This window comes from Hesperophylax consimilis, chromosome 20 (assembly GCF_061612785.1).
Source record: "Hesperophylax consimilis isolate HC1 chromosome 20, BYU_Hcon_1.0, whole genome shotgun sequence".
Classification (NCBI taxonomy): domain Eukaryota; kingdom Metazoa; phylum Arthropoda; class Insecta; order Trichoptera; family Limnephilidae; genus Hesperophylax; species Hesperophylax consimilis.
The window spans coordinates 5,987,511-6,007,143 of NC_142855.1; the positions used below are offsets into that span (position 1 = coordinate 5,987,511).

At 33.7% G+C, this 19,633-nt stretch overlaps 1 protein-coding gene across 1 annotated transcript in view; it reads right to left on the bottom strand.

The window, feature by feature from the left end:
- Positions 1-19,059, bottom strand: part of LOC149413976 (inactive serine protease 45-like) — a 37,170-nt gene extending 18,111 nt beyond the window's left edge. Inside the window, exons 1-7 of the mRNA XM_089643952.1 lie at positions 18,933-19,059; positions 10,995-11,098; positions 10,536-10,596; positions 10,190-10,287; positions 8,988-9,105; positions 8,408-8,559; positions 1,045-1,154 (exon numbers count right to left, since the gene is read on the bottom strand). Of these exons, the coding sequence (XP_089500078.1) occupies positions 1,045-1,154; positions 8,408-8,559; positions 8,988-9,105; positions 10,190-10,287; positions 10,536-10,596; positions 10,995-11,098; positions 18,933-18,999 (710 nt within the window). The 5' untranslated portion in view covers positions 19,000-19,059. The remainder of the gene's footprint in view (positions 1-1,044; positions 1,155-8,407; positions 8,560-8,987; positions 9,106-10,189; positions 10,288-10,535; positions 10,597-10,994; positions 11,099-18,932) is intronic.
- Between the last annotated feature and the right edge of the window lie 574 nt (positions 19,060-19,633).

A 19,633-nucleotide genomic window follows, 5' to 3' on the forward strand; every position in this document is an offset into this window, starting at 1 on the left:
TATCCCAAAGATTTGGTAGATTTTGTTAACCAAAGAAGTTGTTTATTCTTTGGGGTAAGTTTATCATTTATGAATATTTTTTCAGTTGATTCTGAGTACCTGATGTCCTTGGGAGTGAAGATTCCTTTATTTTTTTTTGTTTGATGACCTTATCCTTCGTTTCCTTTGTATCAAATTGAATAGTAATAATTTGTTTCACCGGGTTGTTATAGTAATTCACCAATGAGTTATTTTTTAGGAGGTCACTACAGTCTAGTGTCGACATCAGCATTTCTACTGGTTTTCTGATGTCGTCATTTTTTTTCAGTGTGATTCCTTGAATTTCAATGGATGTTTCTAGTGAGCTCTGTTGGATATGGTTTACTGACTGTTTAAGATTTTTTATTTCTTTTTGTAGTTCTTCAATTTTCGATTCATTTTTTTTTTGATGTTCATTGGTTTTTTTTAATTCATTTTCGAAATCATCAATTTTGTTAGAGCAGAATTCTACGCTCTTAACTATATCCTGAATTTCTTTTTTAATGTCTAAGAATATTTTATTGACATCTTTTTTTAGAAAATTTTTTAGTTGAAGGTCAATTCTGTCGCTCATTGTTAGTAACAATTGTTCTTTGAAACATTCTAATTTTTGTTCCATTGTATCACTTTTGGGAGCCATTTTTAAATGATTTTTATTTATTTTGGATATTATAAAATTTCAATTTTGGGCTAGAGTGACATCTATTGGCAGCAACTATTTATGGTGTTTTTGGCAGCAGATTAAGCTTCGTCTGTTGGTCGATACTGAAGTTTACTGATCTTTACTGAACAATTAAAACGGCCACCATTCTGAACCCAAACTAAACATACAGACAGATGAAATGCAAAACGGTCGAGGTAAAACAGGACTTCGCAACACTCAATTCATTCAATTATGTGAGGTAAATTATTTAGTTCGCCGCGTATACCACGAGTTTTTAAAGTGAGATTGTTCAAATATCAAATCATCTTTGCAGTCATTATTACAAGGAGTTGAATTTTTAAATGAAGAAACAATAAACTCACCTTATCCATGTAATGAGGAATGCAGAGCCCAGCACCCACCTGTCACTCAGTAATATCACTGGAATCACCTGCCAGGAGATCTCTTCTCTCCGACCTGTTCCAATATGTCCCTGGGAACACAACACAACTTCATATTAATCTCTAAGCAAGTGTTGTTTTAAATTGCTCACAAAATGTTTGCTGATTTTCGTTTTTTCATTTGCTTTAATCATTTTTTACCGCCAACCATCTGGAACCAGTGACACTATGGCATCCCAACCAACCATCTGGAACCAGTGACACTATGGCATCCCAACCAACCATCTGGAACCAGTGACACTATGGCATCCCAAATTGCGGTATGTTGTGAAGCTGAAGGTAGTGGGAAGGGGAACGAGATGCGGAAGAGAAAAGTACCTGCCTATCCAGATATAATCACGTATGAACGTGTTATAGCCCAGCTACACTACTCGCGAAGTTGATCGAAGTTGACCGAATACGATAGTGTGGGCACGAACTTCGCTTCGCTTCGGGCAACTTCGCTTCGCTTCGGGCAACTTCGCTTCGCTTCGCCCGACTTTCGATTGTTGTCGGTAAATGCGCCCGAGTCAAAGGACTCGAAGCGTCCCGGCATAAATAAACCAATCACTGACTGGTTGGACTGAGTTACTCGCGAAGTTGCACGAGTGTGTGGTCACGCACTTCGAACTTCGGCTAACTTCGTCGAGGACTTCGTCGAAGCGTCGAAGCGAGTAGTGTAGCGGCCGCTTAAAAAATAAGTAAATTGTCACCAAACACGACTAAAGCCATTTCAAGCAGCGTTTCTGTTATGATTAAACTGTACTTGTATATTATATACTATTTTAAATGAATACATAATAACACAACTTGACCAGCACATACCGGGATTTGAACCCGCGACCTCCGGATTGCTTGTCGGGTGCCCTGGACTGGCTGGAGATGGTAGGGCTATATCACTTGAAGTAAAATATCGTAAAACATCTCAGTATTGCCCCGGTGAAAGGCCATCAGAATGGAAAGTTTGTTTGAAATGGCTTTAGCCGTGTTTAGTGGCCACCTGTTCCCCGCTTCACTACCTTCAGCCTCATAATAACATCTACCTGATGATGGAAACTGAAGGAGGAGATTTGACTTGATTTGGAGAGGAAACTTGGATAGAGAAGGAGGTAGTGCAATATGGCATAATGCCCCAAAAAGAAATCACCGTAATTTAAAGAAGTAATTGACATGTTAGTTTGGGTTAGTAATATTAATAGAAAAACAATAAATTAAATTGAATATAAATCATTTTAAATACACAATTACACATGATTATTAATTATTATTTATTATTTGATCCCGTGACCACTGAATCCAGAGCCAAGGATTTTACCCGCCCGCCGATGTTTTTAGTTCCTTTCTATTAATGGTCTTTCATTTTTGTTTAGAAAGTTTAGTTTTTCTCCAACATACTTAATTAATAAATAATTACATTTAAAAAAAATTTCGTAAGAATTTTTTAAAATAATGTGTTCTTAACATGTCATAAAATAAGCGTGAAAATTCGTTTATTAAACATGATAAAACAAATCGTCACCTCAGTGCTTAATTGTCCAAACGACCATTTGCAAATTTTACAGGAGGAGGTTTTCTTTAATTATTTCAATGAAACATTATGACAGGTGTGATGAAGTTATTTCCGTCAAGCTAAAGGTCTCATCAGTTTAAGTAATTTTTTGTAAATTGACTAAGGATAGTTTTTGATACTTTTTTTACATTTTAAAATGGAGATTGAACAAAAACGCACCACCAGAATTTTGTAAAAGGAGATTGAACAAACTGGAATTGGAGATAGGGCAACTTTTGCGTAGAACTTTCCGTGCTTGTTTGTTCAAACGACCACCTTTAGTTATATACAGGATGAGATTATTTTCAATATTTCTATTTTGGATACTGACAATTCGTGGTGAAATCTATATATTTATAAAAGTGATTTTTTCTTTGTTTGTTCCTTCTTATTTCCTTTACCTTTTCTATACATAAAAGTGAGCTCTGGCGTTATGAAATTTATACACAAATTAACATCTTATTTCCCATACCACTCTACCGACTGCGATAAAACTTTGTAACTTTGAGTTGTGCGCACGCCCGCGAAGGTTTCCCTATATTATATTGAACTATAGCGTTGTGAAATTTGTATCTTTATTTCCTATATCATTCAACCGATTGTGATGAAACTTTGGTGAGTTGCTTTGCGCACGCCGGCAAAGGTTTCCATACATAAAGGTGAACTCTGGCGTTATGAAATTTGCATTCAGATTGTATAATAGGTGGCGCTCGAGTTGTTATAAAAATGTGTGCATTATTTCTTGTAGCTTAGCAGTAGGGACTGAAAGAGGGAAGGGTGAGGGTACTCCGTGAGGGGGGGGGTTCGTGGGATGCGGGACAAATCTTTCTTTGAGTAGCATTGAAACGCGTGCCAGGTACTCGACAGTTCCATTATAATAATTTACTTCCATGATAATAATATATTAAACAATGTCCAACTTTTTTTTATGACCGTGACCGGGTTTAGCTTATCAACCATCTTTAGACTTCCATCTTCGTTGTTACGATATAGCAACGAAAATGGGATATCCATATAATTTGAATAAAATCATTGCATTCCACCCCTTTTAATCCCCCTCCCTAAATTTAATGTATATAAACCACAGTTTAAAGAATATCTGTACCAGTCTGAAGATGACCTCAGTAGGCTGAATCTCTTACTCCTCACAAGAGCGTCCCTGCCAGTGTACAGACAGGGGAACTATGTAACCACCCGGTTGGGCGGCGTTGTGAGGCGGGTTAAGGTAGGGGTTGTAGGAAGGGATTTATTAATGCGAGCCTTGAAGAGACTCGGATTATAGGAGAGAGATGCCGGTAGCTCGTTCCACATACGAGCCGACAAAAAACGAGTCGTAAAAACGACCCGTTCTCATGAAGCTAACGTCAATCGTAAACGGGTGTTCCGCTCGTGTCCGTCGAGTTTCGCGCACGTGCACCGGTTCATCAGGGATCAATGCTGCTAGCTCCTTGGAGCAGGCCCATTGAAATACCTGTAGAACAGACACAGCATGCCCACATTGCGTCTATGCAATAGAGAAGGCAATCGGTCTGTTAACAACGGATTGTCGATCAGACGGATCGCCCTCCTTTGCACAGATTCAAGTAGGTTAATTAAGTATTTTGGGGCACCAGCCCCAGAGGTGGCTCCCAAATTCAACTGTTGGGCGGACTTGAGACTTGTACAAGGTCAGCAGCGGGTCACTGTTGAAGAATCTCCCAGCCGTGTACAAGACGTCCAGCTTCTTGGAAGCCTGATTTACTTGGGCTTCTATGGATCCCCGATACTTGAGCCGGTCTGATATACTAACTCCAAGCATTTCAATGGAGTCTTTATTGGGGAAAGTGCTCCCATCAAATTGCACCAGACTTTACCTTCAATATATCAACGATATATTGAAGATATCAACGATAGCGTCGTCATATACTTTCATGATGGAGACTTTATTACCTTTCTTTAAAGAAAGGTCATCAAATAAAGAAGGTGGATGCGAAGTATATTGATCTCCCTCTTTGCCGAAATCAGACACGCTTGGGTTTTTGAGACGTTGAAACTGACCAAGTTGGCCTTACCCCAGGCACGAACCATCTCGTTTTTACTTCAAAACTTCCCGAGCTGTTCGGACATCATAGGTGGAAGGAAGCCTGTCAAAAAGATTACCCTCGTGAACGGTGCTGTCATCAGCGTAGCAGGGAATTGGTGCACATTCAACGAGATCGTTGATGTGCAACAAAAACAGCGTCGGTGACAGCACAGATCCTTGTGGCACCCCCGCATTGATTTGGTGCGGTGAGGAAGAGGAGCCGTCAACCACGGTTTGAATTGTTCTTCCCCTCAGAAAGTCCGCAGTCCAACTATGCAGTTGCGATTTTGTGACACGCACTAATCTGACCATAATATTAATTTGTTAAAAGTGGATGGTAAATGTTCTATACCTAACGCTCTTTAAAAAAATTATTAAGGCGCTTGCCAGATCGTCTCCACTTCTGCCATTTGTTGTTTCATCCCACAATGCGTTATTCTCTGGTCTTAATTTCCCTTCAATATTTATATATTCCTCACCTTCTTCTCTAAGTTTTTTTTAATATATTTCTTTTCCATTTGTCCGGTTGCCTTAATATTTTTCTCGTTGGTGATATTATCTGTTTATTAATGTTTGTTTCGTTATTTACAATATCATCGTATTTATGTGATTGTAAAAATATTAAATATTCATCGTATTTATTCATTGGACAACGATGGAATATTATGGGTTGTTTCTATAGGAAGGAAAATAACATTATTTTGACAAACAGGTTAAGGGTTCACCGGGTCCATCGTTGTTTTTGTCGTCAAAAAACAATATTTTTTTCACTTTTGAGATCCTGTAGACAAAACACACTAAAGTGATGAGAATCAACATTAATAATACAACATTCTTACAAAATCTGATAGCACTCATTAATGTAATTATTCCATAAGCCGCCCACTTTTTGGTATAACTTATTGAAACTACACTTCGCTTCAACAATAACTATATGAAACAACTATTTACAAGCACAAAATAGGTTATTAGGTTCGTGGTTTGGGTAAATTATGTAAATACAGCACATTTAAGCAATAGGCGGCTCATGGAATATTTACCATTCAAAAAAAGTAAAACATAATTCTATGATTATGTACAAAGGTAGGAACTGACTTACCAAGCCACAAGTAACTTTTTTAGATTTTATTATTTAGGGTGGATTTCATAAAATATAATATGTGATATCTACACAGAAAAAGTAAAATTTAGTACTCTTTTTCGTTTTTGCCGTCAATTTCAAATTCATTCATCAAACTTCTAGGAATTGCGCCTAAACAGTACGCGTGGCCAAAAAACTACACTCACTCACTTAAAATATATGAAATTTATGCAAATTATTTCAGTGAATAATATACCTATACATGTTTTTTGGCTAAAATTTAAAATCCTACCCTTTTTGTTTGAAATACTCAGATTAGTAATCAAAACCCCAAAACACACAAATGAGGAAAAAATCAGAATTATAATTTATTATATAACTATAATTTATTATATAACTACAATTTATTATATATCTATAATTTATTTCATCAAACTGCCTAATCACTATAGATCAATTAGTAAATCTCAAACGGCTACATACAAATACGGATATACTGAAAATTTCGAATTGAAATACTAAGTTTAATATGAATCGTCAGTCAACAAAACCAATTTTGACAGCAAAAACTTGCAAAAAGTAGAGTCTGAGCGAAAACAGAAAAGTGAACACGCTGTATAACAAAGTTTATTGCAATGTAAAAAACAAAACAAATTTGGTATTGATAGAGATATTTAAAACTAACACTTACCGCTCTATTTCCGCACTGCTGCGTATGTATGTACTTTTGTAATTAGTTATTGACATTTTCCTGTTGTTTTGTCAATCAAAAACTCCTTAGTATATATTTAAATGCTTTTTTTCTTCCGCGTAACACCATAAAACAAACACCGTTGGAATGTAAAAACATAAGATGGCGGCATCACGTGATCCTCGCATCGTGCTGTAATTGGTCGGTTGGTGGAGTTTGAACAAACTAGCACGCAATTTTAATTCTTGACTCTAGGAGATTGGCCTAATAAGGAGATTGGCCAAACAAGGACTCACTTTTAGAATATTGTTGTGGACATTGACATTTTAAAATGCTTATAATTAATTGTAGCAGGCTGATAAAACTATTTTTTCTTCACCGAACGACGCGTAATTTGATCCTTAACAATATTGCGTTAAAAACTCATTTTCGCTAAAATGGTCGTTTGGACAATTAAGCACTGGGGCGACGAAATATTGATTTGGAGAGAAACGTGCGTTACAAATTGATAACCACTTCTTTACCAACCAAGTTTGGAGATAACTAAAGGACAAAATAATAACACGTGGAAATTTAACATCCCCAAAATACATAAATGTATTGCAATGAATAAGCAAATAGTATGGAAGTACGCGTCTATTGGAATGTTGCTTATTTCAAGAACGACGGTCTCTCGTGTCTAGGATGAATGCAGTTTGTATATACTTGACTGGCCACGCACTAGGCAGCCAACATGATCTGCAGTGTGTATTTAAGGGAACGTCCTAGGGCTCTATGGAAGCCAAATATCGTCGGCTGTGGAAGCCAGCCTCAAATGTGACTAGGGTACATGTGTGTGGATGCCTCAGTCCTCAGTCCTCACGCACTTGTCGTGGCAGCCAGTAGAACTGGTGATATTGGCTGCTACAAGCTACAACTGGCTGCTACTTTATAGTGCGGCTGCCTGCTCTAACAACTCTAAGGTCAAGGTTTTTGAAAGAAAGAGTACAATATAGTTTTGAGAGATGAATACTTGGAGCAGGTGGATGAGTTTGTTTATTTGGGAAGTATGTTTAGGAGAGATGGAAAGGACTGAACGCGATTGGTGCTAATATATTCTAAAAAAGCGAAACTAGCAGTCCAAAATGAAGTGTTGATACCAACCCTGATTTATGATAGTGAGGCATAAAACAGGCAGAAGAATGCTAAAATTGAACTGAATACTGTAGAAATGAGATTCCTGAGTTTACGTTTGCCAAAATTAAGAATGACCGTGTTAAACATGAGGAGATCGGGAAAGAATGCAAATAAGGCTTTGTCCAGAGCTGAAGTCCACAATGGAGGGCTGATACCAACCCTGATGCATAGCTGATAGCATTGAACCGGAGGAAGGATGAAAGTTGACTGAATGCTATACAAATGAGATCCCTGAGTCGTATGTGTCCGAAAACCATCCAAATATTGACATCGGGAAATAATGCAAGCGTTGTGGGAAAGTTTAAAAAGGGACGCTCAGATAGTTTGTACGTTTGGAGCGGACGGATGGAGAAAGGAGTGACAGGAGAATGTAAGACGACTAAGTGAAAATGGCAGAAGAAGTCTGTGACGCCTGAGGAAGACATAGCACGACCGAGTGAATCAAACATTCGAATTGGGTCAACTCAGGATTTAGATTAACAGAAACTTATGTACCTATGTATGACACAATGTATAAATGTGAATGAAGCAAGGAATGTGTGTCAAGACAGAGTTGTGCCGAGGTATATCCTCTCTGCCTACTCATGTAGGAAACTGCGTAATGGTTAAATAGTATTTTAATAAATAAATTAATATTTTAGGTTTTAATCTACCTATTTATATAAATACAAACATGAAATTGTTGTTATAAACCGCAATTACATATATTTATATAATATTTGACTTAATACAATGTCTGCAACTTACAAAGTGCGGGGCCTCGGTGGTAGTTGCCATGGGAGTCTGTGTGTGTTCCAAATGAGGTTCTGGTGAGAGTGGAGGGCACAGATCTCCCCGAGACCAGCCGAAACTTGTTTGTTGGCACGGGAATATAACGTTTTCACCTAGTTCTAAGCAGTCTGCAATAGAAACAAAAATACAAACAAACGTTAGAAGTGCCTACAGTTATTCATGGGACTAAATACATGTTATTTACAAAACACACATGATTATGTGTCTGTAAGTTTACAATGAAAATGTCAATGGCAATGTGACGCCACGCCGAGCCAACAAGACTGTCTGCCCATCCATGTCAATACATGGAATACACATATAATATGGCAGATCTTGTCAGCCATTGAGTTCAAGCGCACACAGACTAAAATCTTTAGTATCTACCACTCTCAAGTCTACGGCATGTTATTTCACATCAATTCAAATGATAAATAACTTGCTCATGTCGTGATAGATCCCTCGACCATGTAGGACGTCATTACATGGCCGTTTCTGATACGTGGTTACTCGCTGTACAATCAACTGATCTTTTTGAAACTTATTAAATACTCACAATCAGCCGCCTTTGATCCGGTAAGCTGCTGCAAGACTAGTCCCTTGGACAAAGGCGGACAGGGCTTTGTGCAGCAAATAATATCGTCCTCTGTATGATTGCCCGGGAAATTACATCTCTGAAATCCAACATACATAACATATAACTCGAAATAACAAATAATAGCAATGATTCAATGGGGTGAACTAGGCAACAATTATCATTGCCCTGCTGATGGACACTGCAAAGCTGTCTGAAACGTCGCGCAAAACAGTTTACTACCTCAAAAGTCAATCACCATTTGGAAAACAATTATTCTTTGGTTATATTTAACATATGCCTACTCTGATGTCAAATCCACCCACAAAATGGTAGGAACTTTAAATTCGGCTTGCGGTCAATTTCGTTAGCTTTGTTAATCAACTTTTATCCTAACAAAAATTTTTACTTCATGGTGATTGAATTCTTCATTTTCTCTTTTAGCCAATTTTTCAGATAATCTTACGGTGTCCATCATCAGGGTAAGTGTGCAGATTGTGTATTAATAGAAGTTGGTGCCAGGGAACATGTTCCCTGTGCTCCTCCTGTGTTAACGGTAAGAGGGCTGCTAAACTTGAATGCATAGATTGCGGTGAAAAATGTTTTTGTTTGTTTATAAGTGATACCGTGTTGCCCTCCTTCCGTGTCTTTTCTTCAGTTTCAAATTTTGATCTGAGTTATACTCTCCTGTTCTCGTTTGTCAAGCAATCCGAGATATTTTTTACTTTTCTCGGACTTGGGAATCGATGAATTCTGACCAATGACGTGATGGTTGTGGTTTCGAATGATTTTCTCGGACAGTGTGATGATTTTTGACATTATCGATTTGTCCGTGATAATGTATGGAAATATTTCGATGGTCAAAAAGATCGAGTAAATCATCGATTGTGCCCATCGCTAGTGTATTATGGCCCCTTATGTCAGTCAGTCCCTGTCCCCGCTATGAGAGGTATTTACTTCTGACAAGTCTATCTGTGCGGAAAATTAGTGTAGAGGTAATATTGTTTTTTTTTTTTTAAATACTTTGTAAAAAAAAGTGTTTTAATGAAAATCTATAGATTTCGAATAAAATGGATAATTAACATTTAACAAACATCGTATTAAAGTTAACCTACGCTGGCGATGAAAATGAATTTTTGTAACTTGCTGACGGGAAGATTTTATGATGTAATTCAGTTATTTACCTCTGGTAGTATGGATTTTCTGGCAGCAAGCATCGCCACCTGGCAGTTGGCGAATAGAGTGCATGCTCCCGCTTTCCCCTTCACGAAGCAGGCCTTACCTACAAGCATTCAGCACACAAATACACCAGGGTACATAGGAAGAGACCATCGCCTACTACAAGCACACAGCACACAGATACACCGGGGTACATAGGGAGGGGACCATCGCCGATTACTAGCATACACCACCAAGATACACCAGGGTTCATAGGGAAGGGACCATTACCTACTACAATCATACACCACACTATACAGATACACCAGGCTACATATGGAGGGACCATCGTCTACTGGATAAGTACTGTACCTTCTAATACTGACTCCCGAGGACAGCAAACAATCGGAACGGTGCCCTCATAATCGCATAACTGAAAACAATATTAATGGTCATTTGAAACGCATTATCTAACCGTTCATTGTAGTATTTATATATTTCAGAGCTTCTAGATTATTCAGGCATAGACCTATCCCATTTCTGAGATTAGAATATCAAAGAGCAAGTAAAAAGATTGCCACCGAGAATCAAACCGGGGACCACGCTAAAACCGTAACACTCTAAAATTATACTTATTTTTTATTTCATTTTTCGAAAATTATTTACTAAAAAAATATATGTATACTTGACATAACATAAAAAATTCAGAAAGGTTTGATATCAGGCAATATTATTTCACAATGAAAGATATCTCATTGATATGTATGCATAGTACAGTGTATGTACAGATTGGTTACGATGATCTATAACAGAATCAAGTAGCGGTTTCACCTGAGGAGGTATTCCTTCAAGGGAGGCATCAAGGACCACGCGGCACTGATATATATGCCTGCATATGCCTGGCCGCCCGGTACTCTCCACGGTGCAAGAATCACCTGTAACATAGCACAATAACAGGTGACACATACAGACACGCTATCAGACATACATTCCCATTGGTAGTGATTCGAGCGATGTGCTGAAATAGACCAGACCATGACGCGTAATAACCTTAATACACCAAGAGAGAAGAAAGTCGTGGCATATCAAAAGCCAAATACAAGAAACGTATTATGAAAAGATACATAGTTATATCCTTTCTGCTTTATGCGCATAATGAGTCTAGTTTCTGCTGCCGTGCAGCTCGCACGGACAGAAATTTCGATAAACTCAGTAACCACAAACCACAGTGATACCCAGTTTAACATATTGTTGTTGCAAAAATAAAGCAGGCTGGCTGCGTTTAGTCACCAGACAGCCCGCAAAAAAATAACTCATTATGGACCGAAGTGTCCAATCATTAATTGACTCAATTAAAATTGAAATTGGAAAATGCTCATCTGTCAAAGAGGCAAAACAAAGGAGTAACATAGAACAAGATATACACCAGCTAGAGGAAATATGGTGCAAGGAAAAACTTCAACTACAAGAAAAAATAATTGAGCTACAAAATAAACTTATATTAAATGAAGAAAAACATTCAGAAAAAATTGAAAATTATTTAAAGGAAAAAAGGGAATCAATTAATACAACGTACAACAAGTCAACCCTCTCAATACCTTTACCAGAGGCCAAATACTCATTAATAATTGCAAGTGAAAATACTAATACAACTTCTGATGATATTCGAGACATGATAGTTAAAAAAATTAAAACATCGCATTTGGGGATTGCAGTAAATGGAGTACAAAAAGCATCAAATAAGAAACTAATCATCTCTTGCCCCAAAAAGGATCACGCAAAAAAACTAACAGAAGAAATAAATATAGTCTTCAAAAATAATTTGATCGCGAAAGAATTAGAAAAAAAAAATCCTAAGCTATTCATCAGAAACCTACCTATCGACCTATCAGAAGAAGAAATAATAGAATCATTAAAAACCCAAAATGATGGAATTAAAATCATCATGGATGAAAATCCGAAAAACTCAGTAAAATTAGTAAAAATGCTTAAACCAAAAGGACAAAACAATCTTACAAACTATATAGTCGAAACAAGTGGAAAACTTAAGAAATATCTCATTTCTAAAGAGAAAATTAATATTGGATACCACAGAGTGCGGGTGGAGGATGCTAATCCAATAATACAATGCTTCCATTGCCTGAGATTTGGACATTCAGCTGTCAACTGCTTTAATAAGGACAAGAATGCTTCGTGCCTGCACTGCGCCATGGACCATCCTTGGAAAGACTGTCCCAATAAAAACAAAGAAGAGAAATGCAAAAATTGTGATTTCAAAAACAACACTTTCAAGTCAACAAACGATACAAATCATAAAGCAAATAGCAAAAATTGTATGTATTTAAAAAAAATGATGACTATTGCCCAACGGCGTATAAATTATGAATAGGTATGTACCTACTTTAACATTCTTAATAACTAACTTTAAAATTCTTAACGAGATTAAAAACTCAATACCAAAATTTATATTTTTGTTTCAAATACGCTTGTTTTCTGACTTTTCACACTTTTCTGACTTTTCGCACAATTTAGCTATTAATACTAAAACTTTAAAACAATTGAGAAACATTTCAATGTTATTAATCTACCATCGAAGAGATAACGATTTATCAGTAATATCCAAAAAATATTTAATTAACTATTTCTGTAAAATTTTAAGACAAAAACAAAGCATTAAAATATTAGCCTACTCTCAAAGTGTTAATGTTTGTAAAATATTATTTATACAAAACAAAATTAATATACTACATAGTATGTATCATCTTTATAATATCATCACTAGTAATATAATGCTAAGTTGTTCAATATTGTCACCAAATCTATTTCAAGTCAACCTTGATATTATCCGTGAACATATGCTGCTAATTTATATTTGAAAATGGCCTTGTAAGCCGAAACAGCTGTCACAATAATAAAAAACTAAAACACTTGCAGAACTTAATAATAATATTATCAAATTTAATCTAAATTAAATTTATAAAAAATTAAATGGAGTTCTACGAACTAAACACAAAAACAATAAATAATAAAAAAAAAAAAATAAATAAAAAAAATCAAAATCAAATTCATTTTTGACAATTAGTTATAACAATATTATTTCCTTATTTCTTTAAAAATGAATAATTTCTTCACTGAGGAATTAGATAAAACGCTTAATATTTCGGAATATATTTGTCATACTTTAAAAGATTGTAATAAAATCGTGGATAAAATAACAAATTCATTCTCTGTACTCCATTTAAATATCAGATCAATGAAACAAAATTTCAATGAATTTTTACTCTCAATTAATTTACTAAATCATAAACCGGACGTTATAGTTTTAAGTGAAGCATTCACCAACGTATACAATAAATTTTGCATACCAGAATATACCTACTTCGCAACATCTTGTGCTATTAATAGAAATAGTGGTATTGTTGTATTTGTTAAATCTTGCCATTCAAACATCGCAGTGGAAGAAGTACCTATGCAGCGAGTTAATTGCTTAGATATTAATCTAAATGTAAATAAAATGTGTTTTAATATTATTGCAATTTACCGAACACACGGATCAAACGAGTACACATTTATGGATGAATTGAGAAGCATTATCTTATCAAAAAAAAATAAACAGAACATAACAATAATCGGCGATTTCAACATAGATGTTTCAAACGAAAATAGTAACAGAATAAAAACTGAATTTATCAATTATATGACGGAAATGAATTTCATATTGTGTATAAATAAATATACTAGAGAAATTACGGGTCAACGTCCATCTTGTATCGATCACATATGGAGTAACACTAAAGATACCGACAAATTACACACGATAATATTAAAAAATAATATAACTGATCATCACACTTGCATCTATATACAAAAACTTAATATTAATAATCATATTGATTCAAAATGCAATACTTTTACAAAAAATTCACTAAACCATCATAAATTAAACCTAAAAATAAAAACAGAAACATGGCGTTCCGTATTAGAATCAACATGTGCTGAAACATGCGCAAATATTTTTGATAATATACTATGCAATTATATTACAGCATCAACAGATATTAAAACCATAAAAATTAAATTAAAATTCAAAAAAATAAAACCATGGATTTCACATGGCTTAATCGTGTCTATTAGAAAAAAAGAAGAGTTATATCGCTTGACAAAGAAATTTCCCTTAGATAAAAAAATATACACAGATTATAAAAAATTTAGGAACAAATTAACCTGTTTACTAAAAACAACTAAAGAGAACTTTTACAAAAATGAAATTGGTGTGGCTAAACAAAATGTAAAACATATATGGAAAACAATAAATGAAATAAATAGTAGAAAAAACAAAAAAACTCAAATTAAAAAAATTAATATCGGAAAAAATTCTATTAATGCCCTAATGGAACCGACAAAATGTGCTAATGCCTTCAATAAATATTTCGCTAACGTCGGACAAAATTTAGCTACACGAATCGATGAAAATTATAAAATAGATAATTTCGAAAAGGACTGTCACAAACAAAATAATCTGTCAGTTTTCAAACCGGTAACAACAGATGACATAAAAAATATTATTAGTGAATTAAAAGGTGCATCTGCACCAGGGTTTGATGGAGTCACAGTAGAAATATTGAAAAATTATAATGAATTATTAAGCATTCCAATTACACACATTATAAATATTAGTTTAAATAGTGGAATATTCCCCTCCGTTTATAAAAAATCTATTGTAACACCCGTTTTTAAATCTGGCAGCCCTGAAGAAATATCAAATTATCGACCCATATCTGTTGTCTCAAACATTGCAAAAATTTTCGAAAAGATCGTAAAAAAGCAACTTTTATACTATATTGAAAATAATAAAATAATTAGTCCTAGCCAATTTGGATTTGGAGAGAAACTAGGCACTCATGATGCCATTGCAGAACTAACTTCAACTATATACCGTGCATTAGATAAAAAAAATAAATGCCTTGGCATTTTCATTGATTTACGTAAGGCTTTTGATAGTATCTCCCATACAAAACTAATTAATAAATTAAATGATATCGGTATTATTGGTAAGGTAAGGTATTGGCTGCAAAGCTATCTAACTCAAAGAAACCAAAAAGTAAAATAAAATAATTCACTTAGCGTAGATGAAACTTTAGAATTTGGAATTCCCCAAGGGACTGTTATTGGACCAATTTTATTTAAAATTTACGTTAACCATATGTTTAAATTATCACTTAATGGTAAACTTATATCCTTTGCTGACGACACTGCAATAATTATCGAAAAAAAGACATGGATCGAAATTACCAATGCAGCGAATCAGGATATGAAGGTTATAAAAAATTGGTTCGATGGCAATTTATTATCACTTAACACAGAAAAAACATATTGTATTCCTTTCACTCTACAAGAAGATGTGCCAAATAACCTAATTAACATAACAATTCATTCTAAAAATTGTGTAAATGACGGTACATGTAATACGGACTGCGCAAAACTAAATCATAAATCCAATATAAAATATCTTGGTATCTTAATAGATAAAAATGTTAAATGGAAAGACCATATTAATCTCACTGTTGAAAGAATAAGAAAACTTATCTATATTTTCTATAATATACGAAATATTTTAAATAAGAAAACTATCAAAATTGTCTATTATGCATTAATTCAGTCTTTATTGCAGTACGGGATTATTGGGTGGGGAGGGGCTTTTAAGGCTTCTTTACAGCCAATAATTACAATTCAAAGAATAATTATAAAAATCATCCTTAGAAAACCATATGACTCCCCTACTTTAGAGATATTTCAGGAATTCAATGTACCATCTAATACAGAATTGTATAAGAGAATCGCTTTATATCAAATTTATAAAGAATATTTTATTTATAAAATGCACCCCTCAGATAGCATAAGCAATAGATTCAAAACTAATGGCTTAATAGCCATTCCTATGCTTAGAACGACCACGGCTCAGCACCACTATTCATATTTAGGTGTGAGATGGTACAATATATTATTGTCCAAAAATAAAATTAGTGTAACCGAAACTGTGAATTATGAACAATTCAAAAAGTTAATTAAGTCCCTCAAATTTGATAATGATATATTGTACCCCTAATTTTCTTACACTTACTCAATCTGTAAAAAATATATATTAATTTGATTGTCTTTAAAAAAAAACTATTTTTCAAATTTTTTCTTGATATATTGTACCCTTAATTTCCTCACGCTTACTTTATCTGTAAAAAGATGTATTATTTTAATTATCTTTAAAAAAACAATTTTCTAATTTGTGTACCCATGTTAATATTATGTTTGTATTTATTTCAAAAGTTTTTGATTATTGTTTAAAAAATCATTAGAACTAAATGTAAAGACTCCTCCCATAAACACGAGCTCCTGGAGCTCAACTTATGGAGAAATAGAATAATAACGAAAAAATTATTTATAAGTCTGCATATTGTAATCATTTATAATGTTAAATAATAAATAAAAATAAAAAATATTACTATACACGTTTCAATGGGTATTTTCCAGGCTAATGCGAAAATACTTAGTACACATATTATGTGTATAAATATTATCTTTCTCTATCTCTAGACTTGAAAATATTATAAAAGGTTTAAGGACTTCCCCAATATTTATATAAACAGATTTCAGGGGCTCTCACACATTGAAATTTTTTTATTTAAAGAAAGCAAGACAAAAATATATATTACAGTAAATAATAAGATAAAATACAGAGAAAAAAAAACAGAAAAGTTCCAATAAACTACTTTTCAGTAGTTTGTCGATGGCATTGAAATTTTTTGTGTTCATAAAATTATAAACTTTATAGAAATTTATTATTTGAGAAAATATAATTACAACACGTGAAAATATAGACTAACAAAAGAAAAGATACATTAAAACATGGGCCAACGGTTGCCGAACATTACTGAAAAAGATATTTTTTTTCCAAAAAATTACCTTTTTGCAAAATATATGCTTTGATGTACAAAATAACAAAAATATTACAGAACACAGGCCAGAGAAAAAATGAAATATTTACATACATCAAATAAAAAATAACATAAAATATGTATATTTATTTATTCTTGGCTAATTTATAAAGCGCCGCTTTTGTGAGAACTCACCTCAGGGGATACAAAACATGGGTTAGAGGGTTTCAAATATTTCTAAGAAAGAAAATTTTAATATTTTGTCAAATAATTTAATAATTAGAAAAATAAATCATTCATTATTGTATAATATATGTAGATTGTATATGCCTTTATGAAAAGTTTGAGAACTTTTATACACTAGTGGGTGGCTCATATTTTATTTTTATTATCATGTAATCAAAATTTAAATTATCGACGAGTTCCAAAATAATTTGATTTTTATAAATATACATTATTTCCCTAAAATAATTTCGGTTCTATAATATTTTCATCTAATTATAAAAAGTTAATTTCAGATAATAAATAATTTTTGTTATCATATTTTAAAAAGTTTGAGAACCCCTGACCTGTGCAGTTCAATATTTAATTCTTTGGGTATTTTATGTTTACTTGTAATTATGTAAAAAAACGATATTTAACAATTATTTTACAAGCAATAATTATTCGCTTGAAACACTCATCCACATTGAAAAATCTCCTGATAAAAGATACATGACGCCAACGAGACTTGAACCCGTGACCCTTCCAAGTATTTCACCTAAAAAATGTAGACAATTTGTCTCGACGCCATCTAGTGAGAGAGTTAGCACTTACAATGCCTTTCTCATATAAAATAAAGTTGGTTGTTTTCAGGTGAAAAAATGTAACAAGCAGTAATTGTTGAATGAAACACTAGTATATATTGAATCATTTCGCGGGTAAGAGATAAGCCGCCATAGCTCAGTGGTCAGAACTGTCGACCGGAAATCGAAGGGACACGGGTTCGAGTCCCGTTGGCGTCATGTAGGTATCTTTTATCAGGAGATTTTTCAATGTGGATGAGTGTTTCAAGCGAATAATTATTGCTTGTAAAGTAATTGTTACCCTTTGTGCTATGCATAAAAAAATCTTGTCTCAAAACATTAGTTTACCAAAAAAATAATAAAAAGATATTTATTGTTTTATATAATATTTAAAATTTTATCTTTTGTAACAGTCTTAGTATATCTGGTCCGTGATCTATAATATATTTTTTTGTTATTTAAAATTTAGTAATTATAAGAAAAATGTTCTCGAAGCATTAAATCTGTAATTTTACCCTTCAGAAATGTTTGAGAACCCCTGGCAAGTGTTCTGTACTCTCTTATTTTACCCTTTAGAAATGTTTGAGAACCCCTGGCAAGTGTGCTGTATAATAATTTTCTCTTATAATTTTCGTATTTCATGTTATTATATTTTATAATACAAAATATGAAGAAAAAAAACATTTTCTCGATTATTAGATAATTTTAGAAAAATAAAAAAAATGAGAAGCTCAGGATTTCAAATTTAAATAAAATATATCCAAAAAAATATGACAAAAATTTTCCCGAATAAAAAACGGCTTGTGTGTAATGTTTAAAAAAATAAATCTAAAAGATTGAAAATCTCTGATTAAAATTAAAATAACATGTTATGCTTGGAGGTTTTTCAAAATTATAGTATTTTTTTAATTTTATGGTCTCTAAAGGTATTTTTAAAGTTGATATATAATTTGAAAAATGAAATCGACAAGTTTTAATATTATATCTGCAAACGCAGATGGGATGCACAAAACATAAAACGCATCCGCAAAAGAGTTAATAGATAGAATTATTACCTTTCTGTAGTCCCGCGACACAATCCAACATTAATAACGTGAACACAATCTCTAGAAAATAACGCATTATGATTTTTTCACGACAATGAATTTAAACAAAAAGCAGCGCTTCAGTTCTGATTTGAAGACACAATGCGATGTTACAATCTCGGGTACCATTTTTATTAGTTTATAATCAGCGCTTTGACTTTTAGGGTCACGCAACAGATAATTCTCCGCAAACTCTCTAATTATTAGTCGAGAAAAATAATTTACATCAGGGACCGAATGCTAACGAATGAAATAATTATTTTTACGCGTAACGTAACAAATAAGGCGAACTTGGCTTTCAAAAGGTCATAAAGACTTTGTGACAGGGGACGGGGTGACCTGGCGTCTATCTCAATGACCTGTGCCGTTGGTGGAACATACAGTTTTTTCCTAATCCTTCTAATAATTGGATATAACTTTGGTTCAATTGTTTTTTATTATTTTTTTAAGGTTTGATATTATATGAAACATTCCTTCGTCATAAATCATAACGTTTATTAGCAAACTTGGAAGAGCATTATACAAAAATACCATTTAAAAAAAGTCAAACTTATATTTTTCAAAAACAGTTCATTTTATACAAATAAAATAGAATTTTTTTCTTCATTACATTCTTTTAGAGTGTGGCTTTCGAAATACACTATTGACGGCCTCGGCGGTTGAGGGGTAGG